The 15,510-nt window shown below is 37.9% G+C and overlaps 1 protein-coding gene across 1 annotated transcript; it reads right to left on the bottom strand.

Moving 5' to 3' along the window:
- Positions 1 to 593: 593 nt before the first annotated feature.
- LOC140983074 (2-C-methyl-D-erythritol 2,4-cyclodiphosphate synthase, chloroplastic-like) lies at positions 594 to 13,172 on the bottom strand. Its single transcript, XM_073449972.1, has 3 exons — positions 12,782 to 13,172; positions 11,658 to 11,788; positions 594 to 1,021 (listed from the first exon to the last, which is right to left on the bottom strand). Exons 1-3 carry the CDS (start codon positions 13,107 to 13,109, stop codon positions 785 to 787), a joined length of 696 nt encoding a protein of 231 aa, XP_073306073.1. The 5' UTR covers positions 13,110 to 13,172; the 3' UTR covers positions 594 to 784.
- Positions 13,173 to 15,510: the final 2,338 nt, after the last annotated feature.

Genomic DNA, 15,510 nt, shown 5'->3' with positions numbered 1-15,510 from the left:
GAGGCTAGCTACCTCGGATCAGCTTCAGTCAAGATTGATGAAAAATTTAACAAAAAATTGGTGTGATAGTTATGTCAAAAGATGTTAGTCTAAGGCTCTCACGTTTTCTAATATTGTTGAGATAACACCAATAATAATAATAATAATAATAATAATAATAATAATAATATATATATGACGAGTGAGATGTGGACATTGTTTGAAATATAAATTTTATATTGGTAACAAGTTAATTAAAGGGCATTTGGTTGGGCACACAATATGATGAGATCACGTCTTTTAACATTTCGTATGGGAATGGGTCAACCAATTCTCGATCTATCTGTCTTGATGAGTTTTTAAATTTTTAAGTCTATATTAAATTAAAATTTGACATTTTTAAGAAAAAACTTATGATGAGTTGTTCAAGGGACTTCACAATTTAATATTCTTATTTCATTGCCTAATTTTTTTTTATTTTTTTTTGTCGATCTTTAAGTTTCTTTACTACTATAAAATTTGACATATGGAGATAGTTGGAAAATTTCGAGCTATTATAAGAGTAAGTAGCTTGTGGTTTAAATAAAAATAATAAGAAATCTAAGATTGACATAAAGTAACTGAGTAAGCTCCAAAAATACCTTAATCAAAAGCATATAAGTTTTTTATTCAAGTTTGAAGTACAAGAGATTCTTTTGGATCACTCTATGATATCGATAATATTTATCGCTGACATAAGACAGTAAAGATTTATAAACTAAGCATTTGAAATACAAATTTATATTGGAATGTTTAAAAGAATCATCTATGATTTCTTCATGAGTAGAACAACTGTGTGTGCTGCAATACTTCTATTTTCTCCGAGACTGTCCACCTTTTCATGAGTTTTTGCCTTGAGATTTACAGCCGATGGATCCGCACCTAGAAGGTGGCACAAATTGGTCCTGATAGTTTCCTTGTGAGGGCTTAGCTTTGGTCGTTGGAGAATTAAAGTAGCGTCCAGGTTTCCGAGCTCATAACCCGCCTCATGCATTAGTCGAACCTAACATGTAAAATATTTCAAGAACAAATGCGGCAATAGTATTTTAATTTGTTCAAGAGTTAAAGTTTCTAAAAATCCCATATAGGGGCCGTCAAGTTTTAGGAGTTTTCCGTCGAGCAAGTGAATAATCTATGGCCACAACTATATCAACCAATGCTCAAGCATTTGACTACATCATAAACTAAGGTTGGATTCCGGGAGATGGATTTGAAATCCATGAATTTCAATTATAATTTTATTGTTAAAAATGAAACAACATATGAAATCTTAAATCCATATCTTACTATATACACATTAGTTACGTAAAGTAAAATGAATATCAAATGTCTCCACTCTCCATTATGAGATGAACTTGAAATTCATTCTAATTAACATGAAACACTATATAAACATGCAAATGGTGGATTTGAAGTTTATGGTCCTGCTTATCTAAAACTACAAAAATATATTTGAAATACATATATTTGAAATTTATCAATCCAAATGCGACCTAAGATCTATTCAATAACATGCTGCAGAAAGGTTATACTCAGAAATCTTATTGTTAACTCCCGCAAGTAAATTTGCTATTTGGTACGTGTGTAATTTAACTTCAAGCGTTGCACGCTTTTGTGATCTTCATCTACATATCCTGGTGCATTTGCCAAAATTTCATTTAATTTTCTCTAGTGCAATATAATCATGATTATTTTTTATGCCGAAAAGCAGCCACTCTAACATCTAAATGACATCTTGCACAGAGTCTCAAAAATTAAATCAATTATAACAGCTTAGCAGGTATCACAAATGTCTCACATCGAACATTAAAATAAATAAAGAGTAACTTATAAATTCAAGAAAATTATATTACCCAACAGACAAGTCTTTTGTGATATTATATCTCTTGAGTTTATAATCTAACAACAGGTGTTAAAAAAGTTAAATAAAAATCGGAACTAATTAATGGTTTCAATATTTTGGAACTTTAAAATATTCAACAATAACCAAAACATTTAGAACTTTAAAATGCTAAAATAGCACTAGTGCAACTAAAAACGATGAAAGCACAATTGGGTTAATCATCTAGTTTCTGACCACAAAGAGAAAGCTAGTGGTGCACTGGTAGCACCGCTGACAAGTCCCACAGGTGCATGGTAACAAAGTAGGACCGATGCTGCTACCTGCCTGAGTGAGCTTGCACTTGTAGAGTTGGTCATGAGATCCATGAATTGATGTAAGTTGTAAAATCCAGGATTTTAGACTTTATCATGATAATATTTTGTACCAAGATTTGCAAGATTTTCGAAAATGGAATGGATAATTTTATCTTGAGCATTATTTGGAACTCAAGAATTTAATTAATATCGTGTATATTTTTTCGGAATTTGAGATATGCAGAAATATACCGGATATAGATCTAATATTTGATATACCTGGATAAAGATTTATGCAGGAAGATAAATCAATCTTGGATTACAAAATATTAAAGTAGATAACATAGGATTTTCGAAAATATTGAAGGATTTAGGGAGGATTTCGAAATTGATGAGATATAGGGAAAAGTCTGCACGATAAAATACAGGCTTGTGAAAAATTTAAAAGTTTAACTACCAGGATTTTTAAGAAAAAAATATCAAAATCTTATCTAGGAAAAATACCACTAAATTTCGAATTTAGGTAGGGAAATTTTTGGGATTTAAGAAATATAATTGGGAAATAAAAAGGCTACCGAATATTGGAAATTAGACACAAAAGTCGAAATTTTTGCAGGCTGGACAAGGCATAATTTCGAAATTATCCAAGGAAAGATATCTAAATTTCGAAATTATTATCCAGGATCAGGTATAAAGATTTAGATTAGATCACGATTCTAGATGAAGATTTCATTCAAGTTTAAACGCGCGGATGACACCTATCGAGATAGCAGCCAACCACTATAAATAGGAGGGCCCTATAACTCGAAAATCACACCTCATAACTCACCAAATTTTCGAGTTTGCTCTCCCTGGTTTCCCTAGGAATTTTCGAGTTTTGCTCAGCCGAGTAGCGAAGCGCTGCCGTCCAGTCGCCGAAGAGGAAATTTTCGAAATTTCCTGTGCAAGCAACCCTAGTTTTTCACGTTTTTCAGCAAGAATTTAAGGTAAGTGGGCTTGTTTTAAATGTGTAATTTCGGTTTGCATTTTCGTTTTTTTGAAATTTCGGTCGAGTACAATTCTTTTTCTACCCCCTTCTGGTTATGATTTCTGCATGGGTTTTATGTTGACACTGTGAGGATTCAACTTGATATGGGAGGGAATCCCAACTATGATATGACCCTCATACGGTAGGGATATAACCGATTTGGCCTTGCCCCCTTAGAGGAATAAAAATTAAAGACTGAATTCAGTAAACCATTGAAAGTAGAGGAATCTCAGTGTCAGGTCAAGGATACGAATGTGCTATGAGTCAAAATATGCATGGTGTGTGTGTATGTATTTCGAAATTTTATGTGGATGTTGTTGTGTACTCGAACGGCCCCCACTTGCTGAGTATTTCTCAAAATACTCACCCATTACACTCCCCTCCCCAGATAAATTCGAAGAGCAGGTTGAAGAAGAAGAGTCTGAACAATTCTGGGGCTGGTGACTATTTTAAATTTCGAGTTTTGGCAGTGGAGGATTTTCGAACTTTAGTGCTTAAAATTTCATGTAAGACGTTTCCGCAATTTATTTATTTTTCAGTTGTAAAGACAATGTTTAAATTTGCGAATTATGAAAATAAACTGGTTTCGGTTTATATTATGCTACGAGGCTGGTTGTTTTTCGATTGTGTGATTGATGAACAACGCCGGTGTCGACTAACCCCGGTCCAGGGTGTGACATTTAAGTGGTATCAGAGCCGCCAGGTTCATAATCCGAGAGGGAGAATCGATTTTCAAAAAAAAAAAAACGAAAAATTTTCGATGGAATTTTTACTCGAGACCAACGCTACCCCCTCCAAAACGGCCCAACGATCGATAGTCACCACCTTAAAGTCGTGAGGTAGGGGTCCAAAACGCGAAAATCCTTCGTTTAGGCCTCCGAAACCTCGTTTTTGCCGTTTTAGGAAGGTTTCGTAACCCCTATAACTTTTCGTAGGAAACTCCAAATTCGATTCCGTCAACTGTTCTGGAATCCTCTCGACATATGCTTCGAATCCATGTGTCTATCCCAAAACTTTCCATTTTTGGAAATTTTCAAAATTTTAATTATTTTCATATACTTGACCCTATACGATCCTGATATTTCTATTTGTCCTATTTATGATATTCTGAGCATTTCCTTTCTTTATTGTTTCCAGGAAATGGCTCGCATGCGTGTCACTGCCCGTAAGAAAGTAGCCCCGATTACTCATAGGGAGACTATTCAGTTGGACTATCACCGACCTCACACGCGCGCTCAGGCTGCTATACGTTTAAAGGAATTGGCCCTAGGCAACCAGGACAACACTATCAGAAGGCTGAGAGCTAGTAATCTTGAGAGGAGGCAACAAGTGGAGAATCTGACTACCAAGCTGATGGCAGCGGAAAAGAGAATCGATGAGGTCTTTGAAATGTTCGAGCTCGTTAAAGAACATAACTGCGAACTGCGAGAGTCATTACAAATAAAGATGGGTCAAGCCAAGCAAGCTAAGGAGGAATTGGATAGACGCACCATAGAACTGTCTGAAGCCCGTCAAGCACGGCTGAGGGATAAGAAAAAAATTGAAGAATCCTGGAATGTGATCATGCAATTATCTGAGAATAACCAAAGGCTATCCAAGAAGGTAGACGAAAGGAAAGCAAAGGAGAAGGAGCTCATCCAGAAGAATGAAGCAAACTGCTCACATGCAAGAAATGAATTGAATGACGCGATAGGAAAGATTCTGACCCACAGGGAAGAGATTGCGAAGTTGGAATCGGAAAATCAGAGTCTTCAGATGCAGCTTGCAGAGTTCTTAGACCCAGAGATGCCTGAGGATCCCGAGGAGGAAGAAGCCCCACCTGACGTGGCCATGGGGAATGGAGAGATAGTGGATTAGAGCGTTTTAGTGAACCATTCTTAGTAGTTTATTCCCATTGTTGCTACGTTTTTTTTAAATTCAGTACATTTATTTATTTCACTTAGATTGGTCATGTTCATTTATTTTTCTGCTTGAGAAATCAATAAAATATTTTATTTGTCCCATTGATTTCAATTTACTTCTGCACAATCTATTGCATGAATCCTACTCGTACTACAAATTCTTAGAACTTGCAATTGTAGGAAATGGCCGGAAGACCTCCATGAAACAATCGCAACCCGCGGTACGCCAACAACCGCAATGACTATAACGAAGATCCAAATACGGGCGGAAATCCACCTCTCAGGGTGGGCCTAAGCCAAGCTGATCTCATGGCCATAGCCATCATAGTGGCAACAACACTGCAAGGGTTGGGAAACCCGAACGCCAATCAACCACCTCCTCCCCCACCACCAAATGGAATCAAATTTCATTATGAGTCTCTCTGCAAAAACATGTGTCCGATATTCAGAGGGGACGCTGATCCTGAAGTCGGCCAGAGTTGGCTAAAGAGTATCGAGACTCAGTTAAGGCTATTGGAAGTTCCCGAGGCACTCAAGGTTGATGTGATTGTGCCTTTTCTGGAAGACAAAGCAGCTAAGTGGTGGGAAGCAGTCTCGCCAGCCATGACCGCTACTGGACCAGTTACATGGCAGAACTTCCGAGAAACATTTCTGAAACAGTACTATCCAGCGGAAGTCAGATTGCAGAAGTTGAGTGAATTTGAAAATCTCACTCAAGCCCCAGATATGTCAGTTGTGGAGTATACATCGCAGTTTAACGCCCTTGGGTCATATGCTCCGACGATTATGGCGGACGAAGCGTTGAAGCTGCACCGCTTCAAGAGGGGATTGAACAGCTGAATTCAGTCGGCCTTAGCAGTTTATCAGCCCGCCAACTTTGCAGATCTTATGGGCGCAGCTATCCGAGCTGAAACCGACATCCGCCGCAGGGAGGGAGAGAATAAGAACAAGCGACCTCATGCCGGTCAGTCTTCTCAGGGCGGTCAGAAGTTCAGAAAGCCAAACCAATCAGGCGGACCTTCCTCAGGGCAAACCTCAACGGTCAACCATCAAGAACCCAAGCCATGCCCGAAGTGCGGTTTCAGACACCCCGGGGAATGTCGAAGAGCCAGTGGTGCGTGCTTCGGATGTGGGAAAGCAGGGCACAGGATCGCGGATTGTCCTACGGCCGCCAACCAAGCAGCTGGGCCCAACAAGGGAACTGGGCCGAATTTGGGAGCTAACCCCAACAAACCAAAGGAGAATAAGCCTAATGCCAGGTTGTTCGCTATGAACCAAGAGGAGGCGGACGACGCCAATGAAGTCGTACCAGGTACCGTCTTACTTCAAAAAGTACCTGCTTATGCATTGTTTGACTGTGGTGCTACACACTCTTTTGTGTCTAAGAGGTTTGCTAAGAAATTAGGACTTAAGCCCGAATCTCTAGCTGAACCTTTTCGGATAGCCACACCTACGAGTAAGACCATAGAAACTCATGAAATTCACAAGGATTGTAAGATCGGTATCGCTACTCATACTTTCAGCGCCAACTTAATACAATTAGTTATGGTCAACTTCGACATCATTTTAGGGATGAATTGGTTAGCCAATAACAATGCAATAGTGGACTGTAAAGGGAAAAGAGTTAAGCTCCGAACCCCAAATCAGGAAGAGATTGTGTATCATGGTAAATCCAAGGAACGGAAATCACTCCTTTCCGCTTCCCAGGCATGGAAGGCCATGAAATCGGAAGAAAACGTCTACCTAGCAATGGTCAGCGAAGTACAAGGAGAGGTAGAACTAAGGATAGAAGACATCCCAATAGTATGTGAGTTCCCGGATGTCTTTCCAGAAGAACTCCCAGGGACAGTCCCGGACCGCGAAGTTGAGTTCGAAATTAATCTAGTTCCGGGTGCATCACCGATCTCTAAAACACCTTACAGGATGGCGCCGGCCGAACACAAGGAACTAGAGTTGCTGAACAAAAAGCAAATTCGACCTAGTGTGTCTCCATGGGGAGCACCATTACTTTTTGTAAAGAAGAAAGATGGGAGTATGAGATTGTGCATTGACTATAGAGAACTGAACAAGATCACTATCAAGAACAAGTACCCCCTCCCGAGGATTGACGACCTATTTGATCAACTTAAGGGAGCCGCAGTTTTTTCTAAACTGGATTTAAGAAGTGGATACAACCAACTGCAGGTCAGGGCTGAAGATATCCCCAAAACAGCTTTTCGGACAAGATACGGGCATTATGAGTTCACAGTGATGCCTTTTGGACTGACCAACGCGCCAGCAGCTTTCATGGACCTAATGAACAGAGTATTCAAGCCATTCCTGGATCGGTTCGTAGTGGTATTTATTGATGACATCCTCATTTATTCTCCCAACGAGGAAGAGCATGAAGAGCACCTCCGCCTTGCACTACAAACCTTGAGAGAAAAGGAGCTCTATGCTAAATTCAAAAAATGTGAATTCTGGTTAAGGAGTGTATCATTTTTAGGGCATGTGATCTCTGAAGCAGGAGTATCAGTGGATCCCAAGAAAGTTGAGACAATTACAGAGTGGCCAAAACCTAAGAACGCCACAAACATCAGGAGCTTTCTTGGACTGACAGGCTATTACAGGAAGTTCGTCGAAGGTTTTTCTTCCATAGCTATACCACTGACTAAGCTCACTCAGAAGAATTCCAAGTTCATCTGGGACGAAGGTTGCGAGAAAAGTTTTCAGACATTGAAAGAAAAACTTGCATCCACGCCAGTGCTAATCTTACCTACTGAAGATAAGGAATTCACCATCTAAAGTGACGCATCTAAGGAAGGTCTGGGATGCGTACTCATGCAAGAGGGAAGAGTGATCGCCTATGCGTCAAGGCAGTTGAAAACGCACGAAAAGAACTACCCTACGCATGATCTTGAGTTAGCAGCAGTTGTCTTTGCCTTAAAAATTTGGAGGCACTACCTCTATGGCGCCAAGTGTGAAATTTTCACAGATCACCAAAGCCTCAAGTACTTGTTCACCCAAAAAGAACTAAACATGAGGCAAAGGCGATGGATCGAACTATTGAAGGATTACGACTTGACTATAAGTTACCATCCAGGTAAAGCGAACAAAGTGGCAGATGCTCTGAGTCGGAAAAATGGAGGCAAGATCACTCTAGCTTCACTCTCCGCTCAGCCATGTCTGCAAGAGACCGTCAAGTTAAATCAAGACCGAGACCCCGAGCTATAGAAACTTAAGGAACAAGTCGAAAGCGGGAAGTCTCAAGATCTACAAATCGATGACAAAGGATTCTTATGGATGAAAGGACGACTGTGTACCAGACAGCGATAACCTTCGCCAAGAAATACTGTCAGAAGCACACAAGGCCAAATTTTCAGTCCATCCAGGGAGTACAAAAATGTACAGAGATCTTAAGAGCAATTTTTGGTGGAATGGAATGAAAAGGGACGTGGCAGAATTTGTCGCTAAATGCCAAGTGTGTCAACAGGTCAAAGCAGAGCACCAACGACCTGGAGGATTATTGCAACCGTTGGAGATACCTGAATGGAAATGGGAACATATCTTCATGGACTTTGTGGTGGGGTTACCGAAGTCGAGGCAAGGTCAGGACGGAATATGGGTAATTGTTGATTGGCTTACAAAATCCGCACACTTCCTACCCGTCCGGATGAACTACAATCTGGACAAGTTGGCCACACTGTATATGGACAATGTTGTACGATTTCATGGGGTACCAGTGAGCATCCTGTCTGACAGAGACCCAAGATTTGTCTCACGTTTTTGGAAGAGCTTTCAGGGGGCCATGGGAACGAAAGTGACTCTTAGTACGGCTTATCATCCACAAACCGATGGCCAAACCGAGAGAACAATTCAAACCTTGGAAGACATGCTGCGAGCGTGCGCCCTAGAATTCAGTAGCAATTGGAGCAATCATCTGCCATTGATCGAGTTTGCGTATAATAACAGCTATCACAGCAGTATTGGGATGGCTACATATGAAGCTCTGTATGGAAGGAAATGTCGGTCACCCTTATATTGGGATGAAGTGGGAGAAAAGGCAATAGTAGGACCCGAGCTCGTACAGATAATCATAGACAAGGTTACAGTCATCCGAGAGAAACTCAAGGCAGCCCAAGACCGACAGAAAAGTTGGGCAGATCTGAAAAGAAGGCCAGTGGAATTCAACGTTGGCGAGAAGGCCTACGTAAAAGTCTCGCCAATGAAAGGAGTTGTCCGATTCAGCAAAGCTGGGAAGCTGAACCCCCGTTATGTAGGACCCTTCGACATTCTGGAAAAGGTGGGTACACTGGCATACAGATTGGCACTGCCGCCAAACATGTCAAGAATTCATAATGTTTTCCACGTGTCCCAACTACGGAAATACATCTCGAATCCAAGCCACGTGTTGGAAGTAGAACCGCTCATGATCGAAAGTAACTTGGGAGAAGAGCTGAAGTACGAAGAAATTTCCATCAGGATCGTGGACACCAAAGACCAAGTACTAAGGCGACGAATCATTCCCTACGTCAAGGTGCAATGGTCTAACCACACTGAAAGAGAAGCCCCATGGGAGCTAGAAGAAAGGATGAGGAACCAATACCCTTACCTCTTCGTAGACCTAGTCAACCCAAGTTTCGAGGACGAAACTTCCCATAAGGAGAGAGGGATGTAAAATCAAGGATTTTAGACTTTATCATGATAATATTTTGTACCAAGATTTGCAAGATTTTCGAAAATGGAAAGGATAATTTTATCTTGAGCATTATTTGGAACTCAAGAATTTAATTAATATCGTGTATATTTTTTCGGAATTTGAGATATGCAGAAATATACCGGATATAGATCTAAGATTTGATATACCTGGATAAAGATTTAAGCAGGAAGATAACTCAATCTTGGATTACAAAATATTAAAGTAGATATCATAGGATTTTCGAAAATATTGAAGGATTTAGGGAGGATTTCGAAATTGATGAGATATAGGGAAAAGTCTGCACGATAAAATACAGGCTTGGGAAAAATTTAAAAGTTTAACTACCAGGATTTTTAAGAAAAAAATATCAAAATCTTATCGTGGAAAAATACCACTAAATTTCGGATTTAAGTAGGGAAATTTTTGGGATTTAAGAAATATAATTGGGATATAAAAAGGCTACCGAATATCGGAAATTAGACACAAAAGTCGAAATTTTTGCAGGCTGGACAAGGCATAATTTCGAAATTATCCAAGGAAAGATATCTAAATTTCGAAATTATTATCCAGAATCAGGGATAAAGATTTAGATTAGATCACGATTCTAGATGAAGATTTCATTCAAGTTTAAACGCGCGGATGACACCTATAGAGATAGCAGCCAACCCCTATAAATAGGAGGGCCCTATAACTCGAAAATCACACCTCATAACTCACCAAATTTTCGAGTTTCCTCTCCCTAGTTTCCCTAGGAATTTTCGAGTTTTGCTCAGCCGAGTAGCGAAGCGCTGCCGTTCAGGCGCCGAAGAGGAAATTTTCGAAATTTCCTGTGCAAGCAACCCTAGCTTTTCACGTTTTTCAGCAAGAATTTAAGGTAAGTGGGCTTGTTTTAAATGTGTAATTTCGGTGTGCATTTTCGTTTTTTTGAAATTTCGGTCGAGTACAATTCTTCTTCTACCCCTTCTTGTTATGATTTCTGCATGGGTTTTATGTTGACACTGTGAGGATTCAACTTGATATGGGAGGGAATCCCAACTATGATATGACCCTCATACGGTGGGGATATAACCGATTCGGCCTCGCCCCCTTAGAGGAATAAAAATTAGGGACTGAATTCAGTAAACCATTGAAAGTAGAGGAATCTCAGTGTCAGGTCAAGGATACGAATGTGGTATGAGTCAAAATATGCATGGTGTGTGTGTGTGTATTTCGAAATTTTATGTGCATGTTGTGTACTCGAACGGCCCCCACTTGCTGAGTATTTCTCAAAATACTCACCCCTTACACTCCCCTCCCCAGATAAATCCGAAGAGCAGGTTGAAGAAGAAGAGTCTGAACAATTCTGGGGCTGGTGACTATTTTAAATTTCGAGTTTTGGCAGTGGAGGATTTTCGAATTTTAGTGCTTAAAATTTCATGTAAGACGTTTCCGCAATTTATTTATTTTTTAGTTGTAAAGACAATGTTTAAATTTGCGAATTATGAAAATAAACTGGTTTCGGTTTATACTATGCTACGAGGCTGGTTGTTTTTCGATTGTGTGATTGATGAACAACGCCGGTGTCGACTAACCCCGGTCCCGAGGTGTGACATAAGTTGCATATTTGGGTCAGGGAATTTGTAACATTTATACACAATCCAATGCATGTAAATAATGTGAACGGCTTATGAGGATGATGCAGCTAGGCATAAAATTATTCTCATAGAAAAAAATTGTTTTTTCAGAGAAAATAAGGATTCTAAAAGATGTTCCTTGACACTCTATAAGAGTAAGTCAAGTAAAATAAGTTCTCCAATTCAGACACTCAACACACACAAATATTATGAATTTCACGCTAAAAGTCTGAATTTACGCGACCCAAGCATGATATGTAATAAAAAGGGAGAGAAGCACTCACAGCTTCCTTCAAGAAAACAGAAGATGCTGCACCTTTCCATTTAGGATCCGTGTCCGGAAAGATCTGCCCAATGTCTGGAAGTCCCAGTGCCCCAAGTATAGCATCAACTACACAGTGCAATAGCACATCACCTAGAAACAACAGTACAAAGTCACCTTGGTGACAAAACTTTTACCAGCTAACTTCATAAGGGCAAGAAAATTAGCAGATTCAGACTACAGCTGTCGTTGTGAAACGTGTCTTAATTTTGCTCCACTTCTTTAAAGCTTGTCATTGTCCACTGACTGTTATCGAAGATTGAAGATCGAAAATTTAAAATTTTCAAGAGTCAAATGATTTTTTTTCCTTTTGTTGAAATACACAGATAAGTTATAACACGATTTTTATTTTAGCCAGAGCCATTCTAAATATTTCACAACAGATGAGTAACATATCGCCCAAAAACTGATCAATAAAAACAGTCATTATTTTATAAGTGATTGTAATATCTACATAAAATCAGATCAATAACGAGAAAAAAATTGGAATTTTGGGCTTCATTTAGGGGATTGAAAGTTTTGAAGTGATTCTTTGACTACAGTTACGATTGAATTGGAGTGAGTTCCAATCATATCATTATTGTCAAAACCATAAACAGAATTGATTAATGTAAATCAATGGTGATAGATAATTAAGAGGTCGGGGACTTTGAACATTTTGTTGACTGATTCTTCTTCTGCTTCTTTCTGTAACCCATCAGTTTCTTCATAGTTCTTTCTAACCAATCTATTAGTTGTCAAATTAAGAAAATAATGAGAAACAACAAATAGAGAACCTCAATTGTAGATGGAAATTAACCAAACGGATCAGTTGCAAAAAATACAGACTTTCACCATTCATCTATCTAAAGCAAACACGAAATCATGAGATTGAATCAAACGAATGACTTCAAAATAAAACGAAATCAGTAAGCAAGAAACACATACACGAGGCCGGATGCTGCAGAAGTGGGGATGGTTGTGAACTGAAATAAGTAAAAATTTAAGTTTCCAAAATTCCAATTTTTTCCCAAAATAATAAACCACCTAAGACCGAATTCCTCACTCTGTATAACTAAGGAAATAGAAGCGTGTATTGATTGATACCGTCGGAGTGAGCTTCGCAGCCTCGATCATGAGGAATATCAATACCACCGATGATGAGAGGATAGCCAGGCTCCAGCCTATGCAGATCGAACCCGTGGCCCACTCGAAACGGCAGATACCTAGTCGAAACCGAAGCTGTCGTCTTTGGTTCTGCTTCGACGGCACCTGTGGTCGCAGCGACCACAGCCATCGCCGTCGACGAGGATGAAGGGCCCGCCGGCAACTTCAGAGTGCTGGGCGGTGAACAAGGTCCCGGGAAATGGAGCGGCGGTTGTTTAGTTAGGCTTTTGTTGGTTGGATAGCTGAGTGAAGAAATCGCCATCGCCATTGTTGAACGAGATTCTGAATTATAACTGTGTTCTCAATGAATTAATTGAGGAATCCATTGACCCGAAGGACCACGGATATATGTATAATATTGAAAAATAATATTTTTTTATATTAATATTATTTTTATTTTTAATATAAAAAATATCGTGTGACAGAATTATTGATCAATTTCATACTAAGNAATATATTGATGGGAGTCGTGTTTGCTGGCTATTGTCTTATATATAAAAGAGTTACGTACGATGAACTTTATATATTTTTATTTAATAATTACTAAAAATTAATTTATCATAAGCGCCGCCAAATACAACCACCGCTACAAAACGGAAACCAATTGACCAATCAAACTTTCATGTTTCGTTCACGTGCATAAATTCTTAATCTAATTAGTTAAATATTTTTTAAACTTTTTAGTTAATAGTAACAAAATACGTGCGATGTATGCGGGTAAAAAACTTAAGTGTATTATAAATAATGATCGTAAATTTACAAATCAATGTAGACACGTAATTTTTCACAAATAATTCAATAATAAATATTGTTTCACAGTTTTTCTATCATTTCAACCAAACATGATTTAATTTCTCTAATATTTTTCTTTTTTTTTTTTTGAATCATTCGTATCTTTTTCGAATTTTTGTTTGATTTTTTTTATTTTTTCTGCATCTTTGTTCGATTAAATTCAACAATCTCATTGTCATGATTTATATTTTTATTTTTCATCATCGAATTTGATGTTGATTAATCTATTTTATACTTGCTTTGTTTTTTCTTATGGTCTTTTTTTTTTTGTTTTTTTGAGTCGTTCACATTTTAGGTCTTATTCCACTTTATTTTCTCTTGTTTTTTTAAGTATCACTTAGATTTCCCACATTTTCATCACCATTGACAACACATCATTGTTCTTAACTAATTTGTCTAATTTAAAATGAAACTCGTGATATTTCTTGTGTGGTTCTCTAAGGTTTTTGTAAGGATTATTTTGTCCGACAGATATCAATAAATAATGAAAATATCAGAATAAGAGTAAAAGTAGTAAATTTGTGTTTTGTCAGAGTTAAATATTGTGTCAGATGTTACAACATCTCGGACAACATCTTCATNATGTGTCAGATGTTACAACATCTCGGACAACATCTTCATGCAGCAGAAACTTTTTATAACACAAATTGACTTTAAATAAATAGATGGACAAGTTTAAATATGCACAATTATAAATACTTGTGCGGTGCCTTATGTCAAAAATTAATCACTAGAAAACCAAATCGTTTACACAAAAACCTATCACTAGTGATCTCCACGAAAATCAATTTCCTCAATACTTTGAGAAAACAAATGATTTCTAAAATAACCAACAATAATAAAACGTAAACAAGAAAGCAAAAACGTAAGCTCAAAAGTAAAATCAACGAAACACGATCTTCAGTCAACTTCGTTACGGATGTTGTCTGACGATGTTGGCAACATTCAAGGCAACACTCGGTATCTGCACTCTTCACAACAGCACGTCCCTTGAAGAAATATTTCTCTGAAATCTATTACGTGCACCAGTACGTGTATATTTGATCGAGAGAATAGAACACCATGAAAATCTCTCCAATAAAAACTCTTCCACGAAAACTCTCCACCACGAAAAATACTCCACGTAATTCCACGAAAAATTCCTTCACAAAAAATTCTCCCACGAAAATCAACTCACGAAAATCTCCTCACGAAAATCTCCACGAAAAATAACTTTTCTCTCTCTCTTCTCTTCCTCTCAATGCTTTTGAATCTCCACCTCTTATTTATAAATGTCTCCTCTTAGAAAATCTACAAGATATGGTAAACAAAAATTCTATTAGAAACAATATCTTTTTAAATCAATAATACCATATCATGTAAATTATTATCATAAATATTATATCTAGAAAACAAAACTCAATACTCCACATAATCTTATCAAGAAGGAAATTAAATTTAAGTAAGATATTATATCACAATAAAATCTTAACATAATTATCTAGAAAGGCAAAATCATAATTAAATATTAAATATCATATCAACAAGGAAGAATAATATTAGGGAAATTATTTAAGATAAGAAATCATATCAATTAAATAAAGAAAATATATTTCCCTTCAATCTCCCCCTTTTTGCTTTTCTGAACAAAATCAAATCAAACTCAATTTCTCAATTAAACTCCAGTTAACTCCCCCTTAATATGTGAATTTTTCTCCCCTTGAATAAAAACAAGTTAGTACGAGTGTTGTTCGAGTTGTTGGCAACACTTGAGACAACACTTGCAAAATATCATTAACAGTCCATTTAAATGATAAAGCAAGCAAAACAAAGTTCAAAACAAGATTCAACAAAGTTCAACACAAGATTCAAAAGCATCAGCTTGGGTTTGAGTTTGA

Source organism: Primulina huaijiensis, chromosome 8 (genome assembly GCF_012295235.1).
Source record: "Primulina huaijiensis isolate GDHJ02 chromosome 8, ASM1229523v2, whole genome shotgun sequence".
Classification (NCBI taxonomy): domain Eukaryota; kingdom Viridiplantae; phylum Streptophyta; class Magnoliopsida; order Lamiales; family Gesneriaceae; genus Primulina; species Primulina huaijiensis.
The sequence above is the reverse complement of the archived record's forward strand: the minus strand, read 5'-3'. Positions and strand labels throughout refer to the sequence as shown.

Coding starts and splice junctions, on each gene's coding strand:
- LOC140983074 (XM_073449972.1), bottom strand. CDS start 13,109: ATGGCGATGGCGATTTCTTCACTCAGCTATCCAACCAACAAAAGCCTA. Junction 11,789..12,781: donor CTGCGAAGCTCACTCCGACG/GTATCAATCAAT, acceptor TGTTGTTTCTAG/GTGATGTGCTATTGCACTGT. Junction 1,022..11,657: donor CTGTTTTCTTGAAGGAAGCT/GTGAGTGCTTCT, acceptor TTTACATGTTAG/GTTCGACTAATGCATGAGGC.